This window comes from Molossus molossus, unplaced genomic scaffold, assembly GCF_014108415.1.
Source record: "Molossus molossus isolate mMolMol1 unplaced genomic scaffold, mMolMol1.p scaffold_m16_p_17, whole genome shotgun sequence".
NCBI classification, from domain to species: Eukaryota; Metazoa; Chordata; class Mammalia; order Chiroptera; family Molossidae; genus Molossus; species Molossus molossus.
In genome coordinates this window covers 18,170,385-18,193,178 of record NW_023425352.1, presented here as the reverse complement: position 1 = coordinate 18,193,178, position 22,794 = coordinate 18,170,385, and the positions used below count along the sequence as shown (strand labels likewise).

Genomic DNA, 22,794 nt, shown 5'->3' with positions numbered 1-22,794 from the left:
CCCTGGCCCACAGCCTTCGCGTCCTGGGAACACTCCCTCCCACTGGAGTGACCTTCCAGGTCCACCTCTGCCTCCCCCGCGCCGCTCTGAGAACGTCACTGACCAGGCTTCAGACTTGTTCTCCAGATAACGAAGGTTTTCAGAGTTTTAGAACTCAAAAAGGAAGTTAAAAATAAGACTATTACTTTAAGACTGAACAGGTCTTCTCCATACGTTACCCAGGACACCTGATTCCTCCCATCCCTGCCCAAACAAAACTCCCTGAAGTCGCTGGCAGGTCTGCGCCTCCAGGGCTTCGCTGTGTCTAAAGAGGTGCTCGCTCCTGGCTGAGACCATCGCAGGGTCCCCTGGTCCGAACTGCCTCTTCCTGTCCGGTTACCCTGCTATCCTGGCCTTGTTCTGTGAAGTTCCTCCTGAGGCTCGGCTAGACCTCTCCCTTCCGGCGTGTCCCCATCGAGAGCATCAGCAACGCATGAACCTCCACATTCACCAGAGTACCTCTCCCGGGGCCGGAGCAGCGCTAAATGGATCACACACTCGTTTTTTGGTAACTTTGCAAAAGAACCGAGAAAGCGTACTGAGCACAGGTGAAGAACTGCAGACGTAGGATGAGATGTGTAGAAGTCTGTAGGTTAGTAAATGACACCGCGAAACTACATCACAGATCTCCAGGGCTCTACCTGGTGAGACTGTCATTCAGTTTAGTTAGCACCAAGTCCTCACTTCCTTATTTATTTCTATTTTTACTTTTTGGTTCATCCTCACCTGAGGATGTTTTTTCCATTGATTTTTTAGAGAGTGGGGGAGGGGGAGGGAGGAAAGAGAGAGGGAGGGCAGAAACACTGATCTGAGATGGACACGTCCATTGGTTGCCTCCAGCACATGCCCTGGCCGACTGGGGGCTGGGGATGGAACCTGCGACCCAGGTATGTGCCGCTGACTGGGAATCAACCGCGAGGCCCTTCGGTGTGTGAGCCGGCACTCTAACCACTGAGCTCACTGGCCAGGGCCGCGCCAAGCCTTTCAATACGCCTTACTATTGTAAAAGGTTAATTTTAAACAAACCCATAAACCATGTAGGCAAACATGAATACTGTGAAGCTCCTCCCACCCACCCTCAATAATTTTCAACTTGGAGCAGAACAAACTTCTGCAGAAAAGTCTTCCTTTCGTTCTTTCTATTGTTCTAGTATTTGTTTCAGAAGCTTCTTATTAAATGTCCCCACCCAGCACACACAGGTGTGCACACATGTAGGAACACGCTTGTGCTCTCATGGACGTCGTTCCCACCGGGGCTCCAGGGCCCGCGGAGCTGGGCACCCATCTGCGGGCGGGACATTCGGGAGCGAGCTCCAGCCTCGGCCCGAGAGCGCGAGGGGCGCAGGACCTTCCCGCGTGGACTGTGCCCCGGAGCACACGTGCCGCTTCGCTGAGGAGCTCGGGGCACTGCTTTCTTCCGGGAGATCCCTTGATTTGGGTCTAGTGTGACCTTCTAAATACGTTAGTCGTTGCACGTTCTGGAGGCCATGGTTGCTGCAGAGAAAATTCTGGGATCATAACTGCTTTGCCAAGCATGGGGCTAGGAACTGGGCACATGGGAGAGAACACAAGGGCGTGATCATTGAATGGAAAAGTCGCCCACGCCCATGCAGTGTGGTGAAGGGCTCCCAGGAGAGGCACAGGTGCAGGTGCTGAGGACCCACAGGTGAGGACATCCAACCTTGCCCCTCTCCACAGGTGGCCCCCTCTGCGCCGCCGGACTTCTCCCGTGACCGCGTTTCTCTGTGCATCACACAGACCTGGGAAGCTGCTTGGCCCCGTGGCCTGTCGTACTTGTGAGGATGGAGACAACGTCACTGTTCACTCTGACTCTCAGAGGGGACACTACCCCTGCTGGGGATGAGGGTGGGGCCCCCATGGAAGGCCTGGAAGGCGAGGGTGGCCAGGATGAGTCACCGTTCCAGAAGGGGGCACTGGGCACGAGAGAGAATGGGCGTGTGTCTGGGGAATCCCAGCTGTGTGTTTCGTGAGCGAGCCACACTAGAAATCCAGTTCAAACTAAGAAAAGACACGAAGTTATCCAGAAGGCCACACCTAGCCATGGAAAACTGGGAAGTGCATTTGTTCCGAGAACTTCCCAAAGGAAGTTTACAAAGGAAAGGGGGTGGAAGGGCAGGGACAGAGGGAGAGAGAGAAGCAGCCATGAAGAGAAGGCAGCAGGCATGAGGATGGCGGGAAGGACAGAGGGAGGGGCGCAGGGAGAATGGAAGCAGGTCAGTGCACGGGGAGCAAATATACAGAATTCCTTCTCCGGGTTTCTGTGGGGAGCGGTGTGCAGTATTTACTCAGATGTGTTCCTGTTGTCCGCGATGGACCCAGGACAAAGAGGCCAAGGGACTCCCTCTGAGACAGTGGTGGTAGGCTCATTTCACTGCCTAAGTTTCTGTTTTTATCTCCCTCAACCCTGAATATCATACTTAGGCCGTGGCAGTTGTTCAGCAAAGACCCACTAGGTGCCACCCCTGCCTTCCCCAGGGGAATAAGGAGGGACAGGGGACGCATCTCCCTGCCCTCGCTCTGGTCTAGCCTCCTGGTTTGCCTGCTACAGCTCAGCCATGCCAAGCCTGCCCAGGCCCCCGTCCTCCCACGGTCTGCTCCATCCATCTGGAATGTCCTTCCACCAGGCGGACACACAGCACCCTCCCTCCCTTCCATAAGGACCTGGTTAAAATGTCAAATGTCACCTGACCAGAGATTCCTCTGCCTTGTTTTTCTTTCTAGAACTTACCACCTGGCATTGTGCATGTGCTTATAACCTGTCCCGCTCAACGAAAGGTAAAACGATGAGACCAGAGCCTTTGCACCGTCCCCTGGGATCCTCATTCAGGCCTAGCAGAGCCCCTGCCACGGCACACACGTCTAACAACATGTACCGCATGAATGACGAGGGTCAGGGGTGAGCCAGTCCTGGCTTCCCATCCTAGCCCCGGAGCAATGGCAGAAACACTCAATCCCTGGAGGCCACGTTTCCGCTCAGTTAAAATGAGGAAAATAACAAAAGGGCTTACTTCCAAGAGCTGGTGTGAGTCATGCAGCTGAGAAGTCTCTCCTGCCGCATCCGGGCCCCCACCCCACCCTGGGCAAAGGATGGGGATAGACTGCATGGCACTAGCTTCATGCTGCCGAGAAGATGCAGGGCAGAGGAGGCGTGTCTGAGCACCTGCCACCATCTCTACGCTGCTGCTGTCTGCAAAACGCAAGAGTCAGAAGCATCAGGAATCTTCCGAACATTTGGATGTTGCCACACATACACGTTTGGGATCCTGAGGACCCAACAGATACCCAGATACCCAGACCTCTGTCCTGGAGTGAAGGCTGGGGAATGACAGGTTTCCCTTGTGCTCTGTGCTATCATCCTCAGCCTGGGCCACAAGGGCACAGACCTCGCACAGAAGGGAGGACACCCAGGGTGCGGGGAGGGGCGCAGGCCAGGCCCAGGGAACCGGACGTGGAAGCTGCGCAGCGGAGCCTGCGGTGCGTGTCCCGCTCAGGTGTCCCCCCCCCCCCCCCCCCCGCAGCACGAGGACGCCTGTGTTCCCACCTCTCAGGCCTCCCAGTGCGTTTCCCTGCTGTCTCTCGGCCAATCAGAGAGGCCGGGCTGAAATCAGCAGTAGTTGAAACCTAGAGACTTTTGCAGAATGAAACACGGGGTCAAAATGACATTGCTGGAGAGGAGCACAGGGTCGGGTGCCCGCACTAGCTGGTCCTCGATGCCCGGCGTGAGGACGTGAGGACAGAGGGACACTGCGTTTGCTCAGTGTGCCGGCGGTGGGGGGAGCTCCCGGAACCTGAGGCCGAGCAGAAAGGACACCTCTGACCCCTTCCCCAGGAGCGGTGAACATGTTAATCGACTGAAAAGGAAGGGAAACGAAGGCTCTGAACCGCGGGTCTAACAAGGTCACGTTGCAGGCCGGTAAGGGAGCTGTGGCTGGAGTAGGGGTGGCGACTTGGATATTTTTCGATGTTTATATAAATGCCAAAGTGTCCGGCGAACCTAGAACATTAAAGAGATCTGATATCTTTGGAAGGTTCACTAGAGAGGAGATACAAATAGAAAAAAAAAAAAAAAAAAAAAACTTAACCTCACTCCTAATTCAATAAATGCAATTTTAAAAAATAAAGATAATACCAAGCATGCTACCCAACAGATGGATTCTGTTTGCGAGGCCCTGGGTGACCGAGGTCTTGCAGACACAGGCACTGTCCTCTGGAGAGCATGTTCAGAGGTGAAGAGACATCATCTACAGAAACTCAAAACACGTCCGCTCTCAGACCCCAGATTTCAGCAACTTCTCTCTCAGCAGCGCTCGCTACTTGTGTACGTTTGAATGCTCACTAACCAAATAATAACATCTGTGTGTGTACGTGTGTCAGCACGGTTTGAAACGGCCAGACATCTATGAATCTATTAATGAGATAGCGACTAACTATATTATAGTTAACTGTATAACAGGGATCTAGGTAGTGATTCACTATAAAGTGGGACATTTATTTACTTATTTATTTTTCATTTATTGATTTTAGGGAGAGAGGAAGAATAAGGGGAGAGAGAGGTAGAAACATCAATGAAAGAGAACATCGATTGGCCGCCTCTTGCATGCCCCCCACTAGGGATCGGGCCCACAATCTGGGCATGTGCCCTGACTGGGAATCGAACCAGCGACCTCTTGGTGCATGGGTCGACGCTCAACTACTGAGCCACACCGGCTGAGCTAAAGTGTTAAATTTATATGTGCTGACATGAAGAGATTTTTGACTTGCTATTGTGTCCACTAACATTGCACTTGGTGTAACAGTTTTACAACATGGACGTTTGTGAGTGTATAAGTATGTGTGCACACATACACATTTATGTGCATCAGCCCTGGGTACACTTGAGTAGTGCTTATCCTTTTTATTGTTGTTGCTACTCTTGGTGGTATAAAAGTAATTTATGTTTGTAGAAAATCAAAACACCCCATTGCTAACCTACTGAGAACCGGTGAGAATTGAGGTCTCTACCTCCTCCCCACAGTGTCCCAGCAGCGCTGCCCTATCTAGGTTTTATTTATTTTTTTATCCTCACCCAAGGACATTTTTGCATTTATCTTCAGATAGAGCAGGAGGGAGAAAGGGGTGAAGAGAGAGAGACACACATCGACTGGTTGCCACCCACACGACTTCAACCGGAGCCAGGGACAAACTGCAACCGAGGAACATGCCCTTAGTGGGGACTGAACCCGGGACTCTCTGGTCCGCAGGCCGAAGCTCTAACCTCTGAGCCAAACCGGCCAGGACTATCCAGATTTTGATACATACACTGCTCCATGTAGAAATTAGATTGGAGGGCCCAGCTGGAGTGGCTCAATAGATTGAGCATCATCCCATGGACTGGGAAGTCCTGGTTCGATTCCCAGTCAGGGCACATGCCCGGTTTCGGGCTGGATCCCTAGTAGGGGGCTTGCAGGAGGCAGTCAATCCTTGTTTCTTTCTCACATCGATGTTTCTCTCTCTCTCTCCCTTCCTTGCTCTCTAAAATATCAATAAAAACATATTTAAAAAAAGAAATTAGATTGGAGTGCTGGAAAATGGAAAGTAGAAAGGAGGTGTCCAGTTCTCACCCCAAACCAGAATTAGTGGGATGATGGTTATATACAGTTGAAAGTTTCCTTTTGTTTTCTTTAATCCTCACCCAAAGATATTTTTTCATTCATCTCAGATAGAGTGGGAGGGAGGGAGAGAGAAGGAGAGAGAAACATTGATGTGAAAGAGACACATCAACTGGCTGCCTCCCGCAGGACCCGACCAGGGCCAGGGACAAACCGCACCCAAGGTACATGCCCTTGACCGGAATCAAACCCGCGACTCATTGGTCTGCAGGCCGATGCTCTAACCACTGAGCTAAACCGGCCAGGGATGAAAGTTTCCTTTGATTTCAGCTGGTGAAGTTCTCGTTGGAAGTCCATTTCAGGAAGAGTTTTGAGCAGTCGTTTTCACGGTTGGTTAAAGGGTGCTGGTTGTTTTTCCCTAGCGAAAGGGACTGTTCCTTGGGCAAGTTGTTACAAGGATACTTACTCAGGCAAATAGACCCCCAGGCCAGTGACTGCCCCGTCTGTGCCAGCATGGATCGCCACCGGTACAGAAACATTCAAGTCACCTGTTTGGCCGTTCATGTTGGGAAGCGAGAACCGTCAAGCTGGGACTCCAGGTTCTTTTACAAGGTGACGTTTACGATGAGCGTGACTACAGAACCGTACACTTCCCTGGGGATTGCCACGTGAAGGGTTCTGAGACAAGGTGTGTCCTTCTCCAAAATCACACACATATAGCACGTGGCTCAAAACGTCAGGGGGGGGTGGATGCTTTTACACCCGTCCTTAGCCCCACAGGACTCCACAGACCCTTGGTTAAAAGCCCTTCTTTACAAGCACGTGCCAATACAGTGACATTATATCTATATTTAATCAATAAATAAACATATATATTTAATAAATTCAGCAAACATGAAACATGTCAGGCTCTGAGCTATGATTTCTACACAAAACCAAAATTAAATCAGATGCGATTTATTCCAAAGCTTCAACCCAACAGTGTGTAACTGCGCACTTCCTCTGTAACTGCGCACACTACATGCACACACACAAGGGGCCTCCATTCGGTAAGCCAACAGAATGCAGGTTTCCTGTTCCCTGTTCTGATATACCGGGTGGCAGTTTCGATATCCTGGGTGCACACAATGCATCGATGTGCACACATTCACACACACATTCACGCACGTGATTTGTAAACATGAAAGTGTCTGTTTCCTGGATGAGGACCTGTCCATTTGTCCTCAGGTGAATGTGGAAGCCAATAACAAATGCCACATTCAGTAAATATGTTCAAAACTTCCCCGTGAATGATTGTGATTGAGGTTGTAATTCAGCTTGTCTCTCAAGACGGAGGCAGTGCAGGAGAGAACAACGCCCCTATCATGACTGGAACCGCAACACACCCAGGTTTCACGGCACCATGTGCCGGAGACGTCTGTGCCCATCACAGTGCCTCGCAGGGCAGGGGCTTCCCGGGGCTTACCTCCCTCAAACACGGAGGCTTCAAATGAAACGGACAGTCATCATGAAATACCATCCAGGGAGCTTGGAAATGAGACTGAGACTGAACTTTCAATAAGAAACCCACACACGCTTTTGGCCCGTCCCATGGGGACCAGCAAGTAAGCTAGTGAGGAATTCCTCTCATGTCACGTGTCTCAGTGCCGTGGCTACAAAATTCCTAAACCCATTACAGTCAGAACAAAACACCTGTTCAAAGTAAATATTATTTGTGCATATTCCCTGCAGGATGTCGGACCTAGAATATAAACAACGAGCTCCATATACTTAAATTTTATACTCAATAGTAACAAAGAGATCAAGAGACTGGATTTCAATCAGGGAATGGGGAAGGAGATAATGTATAGATGCTGGAATTCTTGGAGTGGCTGACCAGCCTGGACCCTCATTTTGACTTAACACTCTCAGCTACATTTGCCAACACCTTGCTGCTGACTCTGAGCTCGCCCTGGGCTCTGTCCCTCCTCCTCCACCTCTCTGTTTCTCTTCCTTGGAGCCATGGTTACTGTGTTGGAGGGGGAGAGAGACCTAGAGAAAGAAAGAGAGAGAAGAGGGGAGGGGCGGGGGAGGGAGGAGGAGGCAAGACACAATACCCAGAAAATCTCATTTTTTTACACTCACGTCAGGTCAGGCTTAGATCCTTTACTTCAATTGGTAGGCAATTTTTTTTTTTTTTTCTGTTTTGTTTTGACAGGGATAACTTTTCAAATTAAATCCCTTTATTGAATTTTCACTCTTGGATAGTTTCTGAAGATGCTGCCTTTGCAAAAAAAGTAAAATAAAATAAATAAAATTAGAACTGATACATTTCATGCCTCGTGCAAGCTGAGCCTGAGATGACAGTTTGACATTATCAACCTCCATGCCTGCAGGGAACAGAGGAATAATGTCGGGTGAAAAAAAAAAAAAAAAAAAGTGCCGATCAGGGGAAGCAATGGCCTTGTTGTTTTTAGGATATAGAGTTATGTTCATTAAATGCCACAAACCAGAAAGTTGCAGCACCCCTAAAAAGCTCAAACAGGAAAACAATCTCGGTTCCATCCGGAGCTTTCCAAACAAGGGGTAGTCCTAGGAGACAGACCCCAACGCTCTTCCATCCGTTTTTATCCTGGGACTTTTTGACCCTAAGCATGTTCCAGACCAGCATCATCAGCTTCACCTGGGAGCTCCTTAGGAATGCAGAATCTCAGGCCCCTCCTGAATCAGAATCTACATTTAACCAGGTGAGGCATATGCGTGTTAACATTTGAGATGCCACGCTGTCCAGTTTTCGGACAGCCTGGTCAGCGAAGCTAGGTAGCTAGCTGGTCACCCTGACAACTGGTCAACTATGCATTCATTCTTCGAATAAATATTTATCAAGCTCTATCTATGTAGACACGGTGGCCTGTGCTGGAGACGGACTGTCGGACAAAGGCCTGCATAGCCCCTGCTCCCATAGTGACTGATGGAGAGAAAAGGCTGTGATCAAATGATCGTGTACATGGAATGTGTCACTTCAAACCGAGACGGAGCACAGTGAGGGGACGGAAGACAGTCAGATGAAAGCAAACAAACTGAGAGACCGGTGTAGACTGGGAGTTCCAGAAAGGCTTCCCCTAAGAATTGATACTGCCCCAGATTTTGTTATAGTTGTATGGTTTTGTTGGATGCGAGCTTTGGGGGAGCTAAGTGAAAATGCAGGGGAATTCTACTATTTTTTGCAACTTTACAATTATTTCAACATCTCGAATTATTTCAAAAGGAAAAGTTAAAAAAAAAAAAGAAATGGATGCTTCACCTGAGCTCTGAACCACTCGCAGTGACTGACTGCACTGAAGTCAGCAGGGACGAGGGGAGAGAGGCCGGTATCCCAGCCAGAGGAACAGCAGGTGTCTGAGCCTCACAGGAGACCTCGAACCTGCATGCTCCCAGACCTGAAAGCAGACGCAAAGCAAGGCCTGCAGGCGGGGAGGACAGGACAGAGCGAGAGGCGGCTGAGGAAATGGGCAGGCGCCACTTACGCCGCAGCCACAGGGGAGGGGAGAGCTTGGCCCTTTGTCGCCACAGCAGTGGGAAGTAAATGAAAGCCCTGAACAGACATGATTGCTTTCACCCCAGGAAAAGGCTGCCCTGGCTCTTGTGCAGGAAGCGAGCCCTGGGATCCCAGAGGGCATCCTCGGCTCCAGGGCAATGGGGGCGTCTTCACTGCACGGAAGAGGTGGGGCGGAAGCTCCGCTGCCGAGCTCAGGCTGTGCCAGGCACAGGGCAGGGCGCGTGGCATGACCGGCAGCAGCCCTGCCTCAGTTCATAAAGGAGGAGGGTGCTGGCCAGCTCAGACCCTACTCTCTCCTCCCATCGATTCTGCCAAAGAATATACTCCTTCTCCAAAAAGGAAGCAAAAGCTCCAGAGATGGAAAATCTCGTGGTGTGTGCACATCAGCGGAGCACGTGTGATTTCTGCAGAGTCTGGGCTGCAGGGGAGACCGGTGACCTTCTTTGAGTTGTCGGCCGGTAAAGCGCAGGTACTGCTGCCTTTGTGTGCAGAAGGGCTGAGGACAAGCAACAGACAGACACAGGTGCCAGGATGGTGAAGCTTCTGAGCTGTGAGGGATGTTTTTGAGACGGGGATGTCTCCATAATTAGATTGTCACTCTGCGGCTCAGTGCTGGGCAAACTCTAACAGCCTCATTGCTCTGTGGGACTGGAGATAGTCCGTTCTCTTTCTCTTCTCCACCCTCAGGACCTCTGTCTTCCTCGTCTCTCCTCTCCTCCTCCCTTTTCCTTCTGTACACTCTCCCTCTGCCATTGTCTTTTCCCTCTAGTGCCCAATCTTAGGTCTGGGGTACCTGGTCCTCTAGGTCTTGGACCTTTTGGGGAACCTCAGGACCAAAGAAGGAGAAGGAAAGTCATGTTGTTATTTAAATATGTTACTTAAACTTTCTATGACATGGCTTCCTCATCTGCAAAACGGGAACAACAACCTATACATTGTGAGGCTTCCTTACGATAAAGTATGTAAAGCGCTTGGCCTAAGTCTTGGTCCAAGGAAAGTGCTCCGTGGATGTGAGCTACTACAGGACGCATTATTGTTAACTTATTTAATTTACAGTGAAGAAACTAAGTCATAGAGAGCTTACGTAGGTTTTTCAAGGTCACACAATTAGTGAGTGGACTTTGGATTTTTTTCAGACATGAATTTAAATTCTGGAGTTGCACCTTCCTTTCCTCTACATCATGTCCCTACAGCCACAATCGCCACACCAGACGCAGTCCTGCACTGCACAACGTCTAACTAGGGTTGTTCTGAAACCTAAGGCGAGCGTTGGCCCGCCTGCTGCTGCTCATGGGGACACGCGGGACGCGTCCCTTCCCCGCGTTCTCAATGCCTTGGGTGGCTCCCAACACCACAGGGAGGCGTTGTCTGGGTGACATCTGATAAAATAAGGAAACAAAAAACAAATCAAAACAAAACAGCAGCCATCACAACAACAGAGCTTGGCAGAAATAAGGAATCTGGAACTGTCTCATTCCCTGGAAAGAAAACCACCCTGATTAAGTGGGTTGTCGAAAACTCCTAAGACGCTTCTGAATAACCGAGAACAGGGAAAGTCCTCCCGTCCCAATGACTTGGATTCACCGCCGGTGGTTTTCCTGAACACAGACGTGATTCGTGGCAGACTGATGAAACCAATATCACTGAACATCATGGAAAAGTCGGTTTACTTACGACCATCCACAGTCCTGGCCTCGAGATGCACGAGATCCGGTTCCTTGTTCGAACCCATCACGGACCTACAGGAACGAAGAGACATTGAAAAGGAACATCAACCTCAGTGACCTCACACGCGCCCTGGAGAAACTCAGCTGAGCCCACAGACGATCCCTGTCCACAGGATTCCAAAACCACCATTCTCGGGATACATCTACCATATTTCTTTATAAAGCCGGACAGTCGAATGTCCGCTTCTCATAGAAACGGTAAGGAAACCTCCATCTGGGGAAGGCCAGGCTTGGCTCTGGCAAAGCAGCCCAGGCCTTCCAAGGAGCCTGCACCGGTCTCCCTGACGGCACGTTCAACTCTCAGGACCGGGCGGCAGATGCCGGGCGGATGGTTGTCGCTGCGTGACTTGAACAGTGATTACACAGCCAACTCATCTAATTAATTCTTTCCTTGGAAATGTGCAGAACGACCTACTGCTACCCCAGGAACTATGAAGAATCACGTGCCCCACCAGCGTGCCCGCAGCACAGCAAAGAAGAAGCAGGCTCTGCATCGTCGAGCCCACGTTAGGGGGCTGGGACGTGGGGCCAGGGCACCGCGCCGCGTGGGCCGAAACGGTGTGTAAGCAGAGTAAAAGCTATTTCCGGCGCCTTGGAGGCACCCAGCGCAGTGGCATCTGGCAGAGAGCCGCAGTAAATAGAAAATAATTACTCCGTTACGCAAATACTACAGGCGTCATACTCTCTCTCTAAGACTTCTCTACAGGAAGATGCATTAAACTTGGGACCATCTATAATCTGTTTTTACCGGGATCTGCAGAACTTCCATTTCCTATGTTTCATTTTCACGTGGAAATTGTCACATGCCTCAGACCTGGTGCCTCGGCCTGCCCTGAGCCAGCCCAGCTGTCAAATCCATGGGAGAAAATACAAAAGGTAATGGCCTGGCTGGTTGCTCAGTGGTTAGAGCATTGGCCTGCAGACCAAAGGGTCAAGGGCTCGATCCTGGCCCCGGTCAGGCCCTACAGGACGCAACCAATTGATGTGTCTTTCTCACATCAATGTTTCTCTCTCTCCCTCCCTCACTCCCTTCCACTCTCTCTTAAAATAAAACAATAAAAATAAAAAAGGAAAAATATCCTTGGATGAGGATTAACAACATAAATTTTTTTTTAAATAAAAATAATCATCCTAGGCAGGACCCAGTGTGGCACCCCCGGCCCTGGCGGATGGGCCCATCTCCTGACACTGAAAGACCTGCTGTTCCCCAGAGGGGCCCTCCACTCCCAGCCCTCTGTAAGCCTCGGGAAGTTTCCGTCTTCAGCTTGAGATGCTCTTCTCCAGCTTCACCTAACTTTCTTGGACTCTGATTTGAAGACACAACTGAAAGTCACTTTCTCCACTGAATACGTCCCAGTTACCCCAGGACAGTCACTCTCCTCCTACAAACATTTGTTGTTTCTGTTGCGTAAAGCCTGTGACAGTTTGTTAGCACGATGCTGGTGTCTCCCCGGATACAGCAGTCCCTTCCGAAACACGCACAGCCTGACCCCGGTGAGAGCTACTGGAGATGTTTCCCAGATACACTGCTGAGCTATAACAGTTAAATGCTGAATGAAAGGAGGAGGAATAAATGAATGAAGAGGAGGGAAGGAGAGAGGGAGGGAGGGTGGGAATGTCATGGTCTGTGAGCTCTTCGAATACCTAAATTAATCACTGTCCTAAGGGCATTCATAGAACTCTTCTTTTTACACACACACACACACACACACACACACACACACACACACATGATTTTTTAGCGAGAGAGATAGAAACATCGATGTGAGAGAGAAACAACGATCGGCTGCCTCCTGCAGGCCCCTCCTGGGGATCCAGCCCGGGCCTGTGCCCTGACCAGGAATCGAACCAGGACCTCTCAGTCCATGGGGCAATGCTCAGTCCCCTGAGCCACACCGGCCGGGCAACCAGAACTCTTCTTACTTGAACTCATTGTTCCCAGTTCAAAGACTCTGAAACCTAGGTAACTTAGTCTCTCTTCATCATAGAAAGAAAGAAAGAAAGAAAGAAAGAAAGAAAGAAAGAAAGAAAGAAAGAAAGAAGAAAGAAAGAAAGAAAGAAAGAAAGAGAGAGAGAGAGAGAGAGAGAGAAGAGAGAGAGAGAGGAAGGAGTCTCAGTAAGGCCCTGTTATCACTGTAAGTTTTCTGAGTGATAGGTGGCCTGAAATTCAGTCCATGCCCCAAACAACAAAACCTGCTTTCTACCCGCAGAAAGCAGACGTGTCCCATAAGGGCTTACACTGTCCCCCAGACTGCACATCGCTGGCATCTGAACACGGGCACACGTGCCCCTTCACCGTCAAGGCAGCTCTGCTGCGGCAGTCTGTCCAGGGACATGGCTCTGCCCTTCCCGTGCCGCGGCGGTGACAGGACCCACGGGTGACCTCTTCTGACACGGCCATCGTTAGGAGCATTAAAGAGAAAACAAGCTCCCTGACCACCCTCAAGTCACAGAGCTCAGTGGTTAACTGGGTTTTGCAAATTACTCCTGGGTAGTCACAGGCTCTTCGCCTCCCACTCTGCCCACTGAGCGTGTCTTCCTTGAGGTGAGTAGCACCTCCCACTCCTAGAAGACCGGCACCCCAGGAACAGGGTACTGCAGCGAGCGTGCAATCTGCCTGGCTCACGCTAGTGTCAGCAGGAGGCAAAATAACTACTCTGCATCCAGTCGCATCGTGTCAAGTGCTCACGGCCCCAAATCAATAAAAGAAGTATTCTCTTACGATCTTTTGTTATCTCTAAAGGCAGGAGCTGTTGTTTCAAGCGACATGTCCCTCTTACTAATTAACGAAAAGAAACTAGGGCAGAACAGATCCTTTTGTTTTCTAGCGTCTGCTCTGCCTAACCAACTCCCTCACCCTGCCTGAATTTTTGTCCATCTGTAGTAACACAACTGCAATGACAGAATAAAACTTTAAAGTCAAACCACGGGGTTTCCAACTATTTTTATTTGCCGATGTGCTCATCCCTTGTCTTGGAGTCTAGGAGTACTTCCAGGTCTGCAGTCACAGGTTATAAAGAATTATTGCTGCTTTTACTTTCTGGCGAATTTAACTTTCTGGTGAATTCTCAAAAGCAGACACCAAATGGTACTCAGTGTCTGCAGAGGTGCTGGTTTTAATGGTCCTGTCACTGGCCAGACACCTTGCAGGAGCACACGGCTACAAATGAACCACAGTGCAGCATTTTGTAGTCCATTTATATGTTTTGGCTGGAACTGAGGTTTGGTGGTTTTCTGTGTATTTCAAACCAACTATTGAACTTGATGATAATGATGATGATGATGATGATGATGATGGTGATGATGATGATGAAGATGACAATAACGGATGGTTGCCAAGGGCTTTGGGGTGGGGCAAATGGGGAGTGGATGGTAAGTGAAAGGGTACACACTTTCCATTATAAAATGAATAAGATCTGAGGATCTAATGTGTAATAACACGGTGACTACAGCTGATAGTACTGTGTTCATAATTGCATTTTGCTAAGAGAATAGAAGTTACGAGTTCTCACACGCATGCACAAAGGTAAATACGTGAGGTGATGGATGTATGAACTCAAGTGTAAGAACCCCTTCACCATATACACGACACCCAATCATCTCATTGTGCACTTTAAATGTATCATAATTCTATCTTCCAGTTTTACCTAAACAATGCTCAAAACTTACAATAAATCAAAGAAACGCAGCATAAACATCAAATTTAATCCAAATGTTCGCTGGATCTTATTTTCAGAGTGAGATCTCAAGCAGGCTTCGGGTGTGTCTGGCCAGGAGGTCTGACCCCTGGCCAGAGCAGCGGGGGCCACCATGCTTTCTGCTGCGGACACCCCCACACAGGGCTTCGCCGTGCTTCTCCGAGGCGTGTTGCATCTCTTCGCATAAATGCTTCTCTTATTTCCCTGAACTCTGAAAAGGCAGATGCTCATCTGTATCAGTAAATTGTCTGTGCTTATGAACATAGAGAAAAAGTTCCCCCCAATAAATACATAGGTAACATTTTTACACTGGTCATATTTATCATACATGTGCTATGTTGGGTTGGTCTTCTGGGACTCAGAAAGAACCTCACCCTAAGTAAGAGAGGGTCCTTTAATTATATCACAAGGCAGTGGGGTGGCTGTATCTTGTATATCTTTATAGGTTGCCTTTATGTGTAAGTGGGAGAATAAAACTCCCTTCTTGACCTGAATCTCACATAAGGGAGGTCTTCGGGCCTTGGCAGGGACTGGCGCCTGGGTCCAGAGCGCCTCCTGACCCTCTTCTGCCTTGTTAACACCTCCACCTGCAGCTCAGCTGCAGCTGAGTGGAGTTGAAAATGGGCTTCCCAGCAGGGGTGCCCCTTCAGCTAAGCTGGCTCACTTCTGACACTTCCAGAACCATGAACATATGTTTGCATGGCCTACATGAGGCCATGTTGCAATGGGCGACTCGTTTGTCTATCTCACTTATTCACAGACAAGCTCAAATCTTTCTGAGTTTCCACGCAGGCACCGAACATGCCATGTATATATAGTCAATACACGTTGACTGAATGTTCTTGGATAGAGAAGAAGTGTTCAACCAGCCCTACCAGCCTTTATCACTTTGGCTGCGTGTGTGACATTTGGCAAGTTGCTTAACATCTCCGTACTTCGATGTTTTTTAATATATAAAGTGAGGCAGAAATACGCTTCCCCATAACATACTTCTCAAAGCACTTAGCAGATGCCTGGTACACAGCACGGGCTCAGAAAGGCATCTGACTCCTTTCTTCCTCCCCTTTCTTATTTCAGGAGATAGATGGAGAATATTAATTCTCATCTCAAAATTAAAATTAATGTTGGTAATAAAAGCTCCTTGAGAGATCATGGGTACCTTGTTAACAGAAATGATTAATCATCATAAATCAATAGACAAAAAAAAAAAAAAAGAGAGTCAACAGCCCAGAGATGAAGTACAAGTAAAAACACTTATTCTCTCACCGGAACATCTCAATGCCCTGCTGTGTGATCAGAACAAGGGCTGCAGGTTCCCTGCCCGGAGGGGCCATGAGCTGGGGGGGACATAACCCAACGAGCCGGGGTCTAACAGTCAAGGTGCTCTCTGAAGACCGAAGACTGCTGTCCTTGCACGTGCAGAGGGAGATCTGGGGGAGAAGGAAGGCGCAGGAAGCCTTCGAGTAAATGGGCTGGATCCTAAAGGAGATGCTACAATCTGAGCAAGAGATAGAGAGGGCAGAAGAGCATTCTGTGTAGAGATCAACCGCAGGTAAAAAGGTCCTCGGTCAGAGAGCGGGTGGCCCCGGTAGGCGTCCACTAGCAAGTCAACAGGGTGGACCTAATGTTCTCAGAGGAGAGCAGCAGAAGATAAGATAAAAGTCTAGGCAGGGGCACTGTGTGAACCACGTTCAGGGTTGGTATCTGATGCTAGAGGCCACGGGATGCCACAGAAGAAAGCTGAGGGTGCCAGCTCACAGACAGCTGAAAAGGCTGTGTTCCCACCTGTCTATGTCCTCCCCGTGCATCCAGAGTGTCCGGGGGAGGCCCTCAGGTCACGCGCGGTCCAGCTCTGATCACGAGAACAAGACACAGCCAGCCTCCCGCATCTATACCTCCAGGGCTTCAGTGGGTTCCCACTCCGGAGCCCTTTTTGCATAAAATCTAAGGATGACCCAAGTCAAGAATGCAAATAAAGCGACCCCTCCCCGATACAGTCCGCTGTGATGTCAGTGACGCGGCGTCAGTCTCCCGAAATTCAATCCCCACATGTGGGCATTTTCTACAGGGACACTCAGAAGCGTCCCTACTTTATCATTGTCCTGGCATTTTGTCTGCGTTTAAATAGTGCCCAGTAAATGCTGCGGAGCCACCGAATGTCCTGACTTAGCCGCAGGGCAAGTGTTCCAAACAGGCACGTGGAGGCACAGCACCTAGGTGCTCGGCTGAGATCCGCAGTGCGCAGCAGAGGGAGGATGAGGAGGGCTCCGCAGAGGAACCAGGGCTGCGGGGAGGGGCCGCCTGCCTTCCTGGTTTTGTTCTGGATGGAGGAGCATCCCTGCTCCCGGGCTCTCTCCACACACAAGCCCATGGAGGCATGTGGTCCTGTCTGCTAGAGGGAGGGAACCGTGCCGCCCGATGCCATGATTTCCTCTTCTGTAGACAGGCCTTTCCCCTTCACCGGCCACTCCAGGTCGGCTCCCGAGACAAACATCATCAGGGAAGTCCTGGCTGCCGCTGCAACTTGTATTCCCGAGGCACGCAGCTTAGCGCTAGGTCTCAGCTCGTGTCCATCTATGGGAAGCAGGCTGGAAACAAACAACACAGCCCGAAGCTGTCATTGAACCCGACCTTAGCCCTAAGAAGCGTGCCTTCTTCCTTCTGGCCTCCAACCGTCCCACTGGTTGCCCAGAAACGAAGGTAACAATTACAAATAAATAGACAGAGAAATAAAAACGATGCTTAGTTTCTTGAGTGCATGCAGTGGTCACTGAGAATCAGCATGGTCCACAACTTGGAGCTCACACCTTCTGAATTCTGTCCTCCTTACTCCCCACGCCAGACGAGGAGAGAAAGGAGAGAGAGAGGGAAGGAGGGAGGGAGGGAGGGAGGGAGGGAGGGAGGGAGGGAGGGAGGGAGGGAAAGATGAGAATCAAGGAATGGGGTGTCTGACCCAGAATGAAGGCACACACAGCTCAGGGGGGCTGTGGCAGGTAGGAAGGTTTGCTGCACGGCGCACGTGGCAGAAATAAAGCTCACTGACAGTTTAAAGAGCAGGGCTTAGAAACAAGCACATGTCTCTCCAGACATCAAACTGACCGGGTCTAAACGGGTCAAGACAAACCAGTCTGTGGCCCCGATGCTCTCCCCTCCCCCACTTTCCTTTTTTCTAAGGCAATGGTTTTGCTTCTTATACCACTGTCTGCATTTCCTGTTCCTTCCTATTTCTCCCCTTTTATGGCTCCTCCCCAGGCTTGGCTTTGTCTTTTCCTAGGTACAGATGAGGGACCTCGAGCAACACCAGGGAGCTGGACCAGATCACCACCCTGATCCCCAAACAGAAATAACAGCGCTGGTGAGGTTCAGGGAAATATATTTAAAATAATCAAAGGTTTGGGGATGGAGTTAAAGGAGGAGCTCACAATATTTTTTAAATAAGGTTTCTTTTTGTCTTTTTTAAATGTTAGTGATATCATACTCTATGTATTTTTAGCAACTTGTGAATTTTACTCAATAATTTATCTTGGAGACTGTGCCATGCCAGAACATAAAATTAATGAGATGGATCTCTAACTACTTTATTGCAATCTATTAAATGAAAATGCTCAATTTATCTAAATATTTGTCTACTGATTAAGCCAAAGCAAAACATGCATATGCATGGAAAATTGCTACTGGAGATATACATTCAAAATTCATAATGGAAACCACTTCAGGAGGCTATAGAATTGGGGGAGATCGTCAAAGGGATCATTATCCTCTTCAGTAATTTTAAAACCTTCTACAAAGAAGATGGATTTATAGATTGTTCTTAATATTAATACATCTGTATCATTATTATTATTATTTTAAATCCTCACCCAAGAATATTTTTCTTTTTATCATCAGATTGAGTGGGGGGAGGGAGGGAAGGGAGAGAGAGAGAGAGAAAGGTGAGAGAGATACACCAACTGGTTTCCTCCCGCACGACCTGACCAGGGCTGGGGACAAACCGCAACCGAGGTGCCTGTCCTTGACCGGAATCAAACCCGTGACTCTCTGGTCCGCAGGCTGACACTCTAACCGCTGAGCTAAACCGGCCAGGGCAGTACATCTGTATTATTAATAAAAACAAGAATATTCTTAAGTCTGGAAAACAAAGTTTAAGAGGAGCTGTAATCAATGTATGCAAATCACAAAGGGATACAGGAAAGATGAGTGAAACCTAGATGAGGAGATCTGGAATTTTCTCAAATCTCACAATACTTAGAACCCTGACAACATCTTCCCAAGCGCTAGGAAAGCTAAAGCCCTGAGAGAGTGTGGCAATGGCCCTGGCCGGTTTGGCTCAGCAATGAGAGCGTCGGCCTGCGGTCCAGAGAGACCCGGGTTCGGTTTCCGCTAAGGGCACGTACCTCGGTTGCAGTTTGTCCCCGGCCCTGGTTGGGTTGTGCGGGTGGCAACCACTCGATGTGTCCCTTTCACGCCGATGTTTCTCTCTCTCTCTCTCCCTTCCTCTCTCTCCCTCCCACTCTGTCTGAACAAAAAATGGAAAAATGTCCTCAGGTGAGAATTAAAAAAAAAAAAAAAAAGAGCATGGCAATGAAGGACAATGCTAAGGACGCCAGGAGGTAGGTGTCTGTGTTGACCTCAAATCCAGGCTGAGAGGAAGAGGTGTGCGGTCCTGCTTGGCACCCGAGGGCCACAGCAACGGAAGCAAGGAGAGAGAGCGCCCCCCCCCTCGTCCATCGCTGCAGGGAGATCATGGACTTCCTAACAGAGGCTAGCGACAATGCACGCACAAACACATCGAAACCTGAACTGTGCTACCAGAAACCATCTGATCCGAGACACGATCTTCCATAAAAGAATGACCACCTCCAAAATGTTTGTTTGAACACATCAAGCAAGGGGGGAAAATCAGCACATGCCCAGTACAGGATGCTAGTTGTAAGTTGTGGAAATGCACTAGAGTATGTATGTATTCACTTTAGAAAATGTACACAAGATAGAAACTAAAATAGAAGCAAACAAATAAAAAGCTGTGAGGATTAAAGGAATAAATAAAAAACTGTAAAATGTTCTCCCCACATCTCAGCGAATCATCCTGTGCGCCCCCTGGGCTGCGGTGCTGGTAACTGGCCGTGGGGACCACGGCTCTGCCTGGAGACTCCCGGGGCACCCTTCACTGAACACCAGCGGGGAAGAGAGTGAAGCCGTCATTCGACTAGTGAACGAGTGGCTCCGTGAAGAAAGTCAACACGTGTTTACTGAACACCCACAATGTGCCGGTGATGGTTCTAGATGCTGAGGGTTCAGCAAAGACTAGGAGCAAAATCCTCGCCCACCTGCAGCTTATATTTCAACAGAGCAGACAGGGTGTGTACAGATATAAATACAGACTGTATCAGATGGTGACGACCTTTCTTGAAAGTTGTGTAGTAAAAAATATGAATTTGAACTATATGGGGCTTTTCCTATATAAAAAAAAAAACACTGTCATTTTTATATGGTATTGATCTGTGGCTGGTGTACACATTTAAAAAAATTCTTTCTTTTATCCACACCGGAGGACATTTTTGCATTTGTCTTCAGATAGAGCAGGAGGGCGAAAGGGGCGGGGAGGGGGAGAAACATCGATGTCAGAGAGACACATCGAGTGGTTGCCACCCACCCGACCCCAGCCAGGGCCGGGGACGATCCGCAACTGAGGTACATGCCCCTAGTAGGAAACAAACCCAGGACTCTCTGGTCCGCGGGCCGATGCTCTAACCGCTGAGCCAAACCGGCCAGGGCTGATGCACAAATTTTATGTGTGGGATTCACATCGGCCCCGTGAGGCTGTGCCCTCATGGGTGACCTGCTCATCAACTGTCACCAACTTGGATGAGGATACACACCGTGTGCCTAGAAAATGCACACATGACATACATTCAGGGGGAGTGGTGAGATAAGGGAAAGGCAGAATTAGCTGCCCGAGGGCATGCACCTCACACCCCTAACCAATGGTGCAATCAGACTGAAGCCCAGGCTCTCATTTCTCTGCAGCTCTAAGTACCATCTGCGAAAAGGATGATGACAATACTTAATAATAAAGTTGCGAAGAGTAAAGGCAAAAATACGAGTTAAGGGGTCTTTTAGAGATGAAACGTGTGCCGGAGATGAACCAGTCCAAACCCCTCATGTCACGAGGAAGGAAACCAAATCTTCAGGAGAGCAAATGCCTTGTCCAAGGTCAACCACTCACATGGTGACAAGGATGGAACTCCTAATCCAGGTTCTTAACTCACTCCAGTGATCCTTCTCATGATAAGAACAAAAACCCAATAAGCCCTTTTGTTTTTATCTCTTTGTATCTCAGGGAAGATAGTGTTAACTCAGAAAGCAATGTGTGTGCCTTACACTGAAAATGATCAGATACATCACGAGGAAACTTCAACCATTCTGACTTTCTACGGATTGCGTGTTACTATGGTGTGGATATTTGTGTCTCCCCAAAATTCTAATGTTGAAACTCAGCCTCCAAGAGCATGATATCAGGAGGTGGGGCCTTGCGCGGTGATTAGGCGATGAGGGTGAAATCCTAATGGTTGGGATGAGCGCCCTTTTAAGATTGGCCAGAGATGCCTGGTCCCTTCTACCACACGAGGACACAATGACAGGCCAGCTAAGACTCGGGGCCTTCCTCAGAGCCCTACCATGTTGGCACCCGGAGCTCAGCCTCCCAGCCTCCGGAACTGTGAGACGAATGTCTGCTGTTTATATGGCTCCAGCCTGTGGCCTTGTTACAGCCGCCAGAACAGACCGAGTGTTGGCAACCAGGGAGGCACAGGCCGAGGAACAGTGGACAGTTCATGTCCTCGGGGCTGGAAACAGACTGGATATTCAGTTTAGACCCTGAAATATTAGGGCTTCTAAGTTTGAAGGTGGCTTCTCCGTAACTACTTGCAAAACCCCTAACGAGTTCTGACCCTCCTCAGACACACAGAGTGAGTCTCCACAGTGCACTGCCCGGGCCCTGGCCCTCACTTGAGGCTGGTTCAACCCACTCTGAATAGCTCCTCTATGCGTCTGCATTATATTTTGTATTAGAACACAAAAGCATGCTCTATTGCTGGGTGTTGGTACTTCTGAAAATATACCCTGAGAGGCTGTTGCCTACAAACTCCTCACGGAGAAGGGACGGTGGTGTCGTCAGTAAGGCCTGGAGGGTGGCAAGGACCGAGTCGGGTTAGATGTACAAGGGCCTGAAATCCTCCTTCACTGCAGAGCTAACATTCCGGGCTGCGGGCAGGCGCTGGTCTGCCCCGCTCTCTGCGTCTTACAAAGCAGCTGAGGACCTGCTGCAGGCTCCAGGGGCTGGAAATGGGCGGACAGGGAACAGTGCTCTGTGGAGCCCTCTGCAGGCGGTGCCCGTTCGCCTGGGCACACTGATCAACTGCTTGGCCACGGACACCAGTGTGATGATGGAATACAAAACATACACCTTTCAATTGACCTTTTTAAGAGAAATCAGTACCCTTCTAAGGGGGTAAATCCCTAAAGTTAGAGTTGAAAACATCTCGGAATGATAGAAAGAGAAGAGAAAAGAGGAGAGGTGGGAGAAGAGGGGGTTAGAAAGGAGGGTACATGGGGGAGGAGAGGACAGGGCAGGGGGAGGAAGGAGTGAGGGAGAAGAGGGGAAATGAAACACAGGAGAAAAAGAGAGGTGGATGAAAGGGCGGGACGGGGAGGAGAAGAGAGATCCCAGTCTCCGTGGCTATTCCTCCGTGGTCACGCCACCTTCCCGATGGTCGCCTGCCCCCCGTCCTCCCCCGGGAAAGAGGCTTGACTGCTTTATCAATGCAATTGGTGTCACTGATGTAAATAACACGGTTTTGAAAAATCTAATACTAAAAGCAAAATGTGTTCATTCAAAATATAATGGAAAGTGCACCAAAGTTTAAAAAGGAAAAAAAGAAAGCATTCCCACAATCCTTCCATCTAGAAATAACCACCTTTAGCGTTCTGCTGTGTACCCTTTTGTGTTCAGAACTATTTTTATGTTTGTGCAGGCATCCCCACTTTAAAAACATTTTTTGCATCATACCATCAACAAATCATAGCACAACATAATGTACTATTGAAAGGTACTGTTTTGCTAGCTGCACAACATTCTGTAACTTACTCGACTCATTTCTGACCGTGGGGAATCAGTACCGTCT

General features: G+C 49.3%; 1 protein-coding gene across 6 annotated transcripts in view; it reads right to left on the bottom strand.

Moving 5' to 3' along the window:
• Positions 1 to 22,794, bottom strand: part of SORCS1 (sortilin related VPS10 domain containing receptor 1) — a 474,859-nt gene that overhangs the window by 123,329 nt on the left and 328,736 nt on the right. For all 6 annotated transcript variants that reach the window (XM_036264900.1, XM_036264895.1, XM_036264899.1 and 3 more), the window contains exon 6: positions 10,861 to 10,925. In XM_036264900.1, the coding sequence (XP_036120793.1) occupies positions 10,861 to 10,925 (65 nt within the window). The remainder of the gene's footprint in view (positions 1 to 10,860; positions 10,926 to 22,794) is intronic.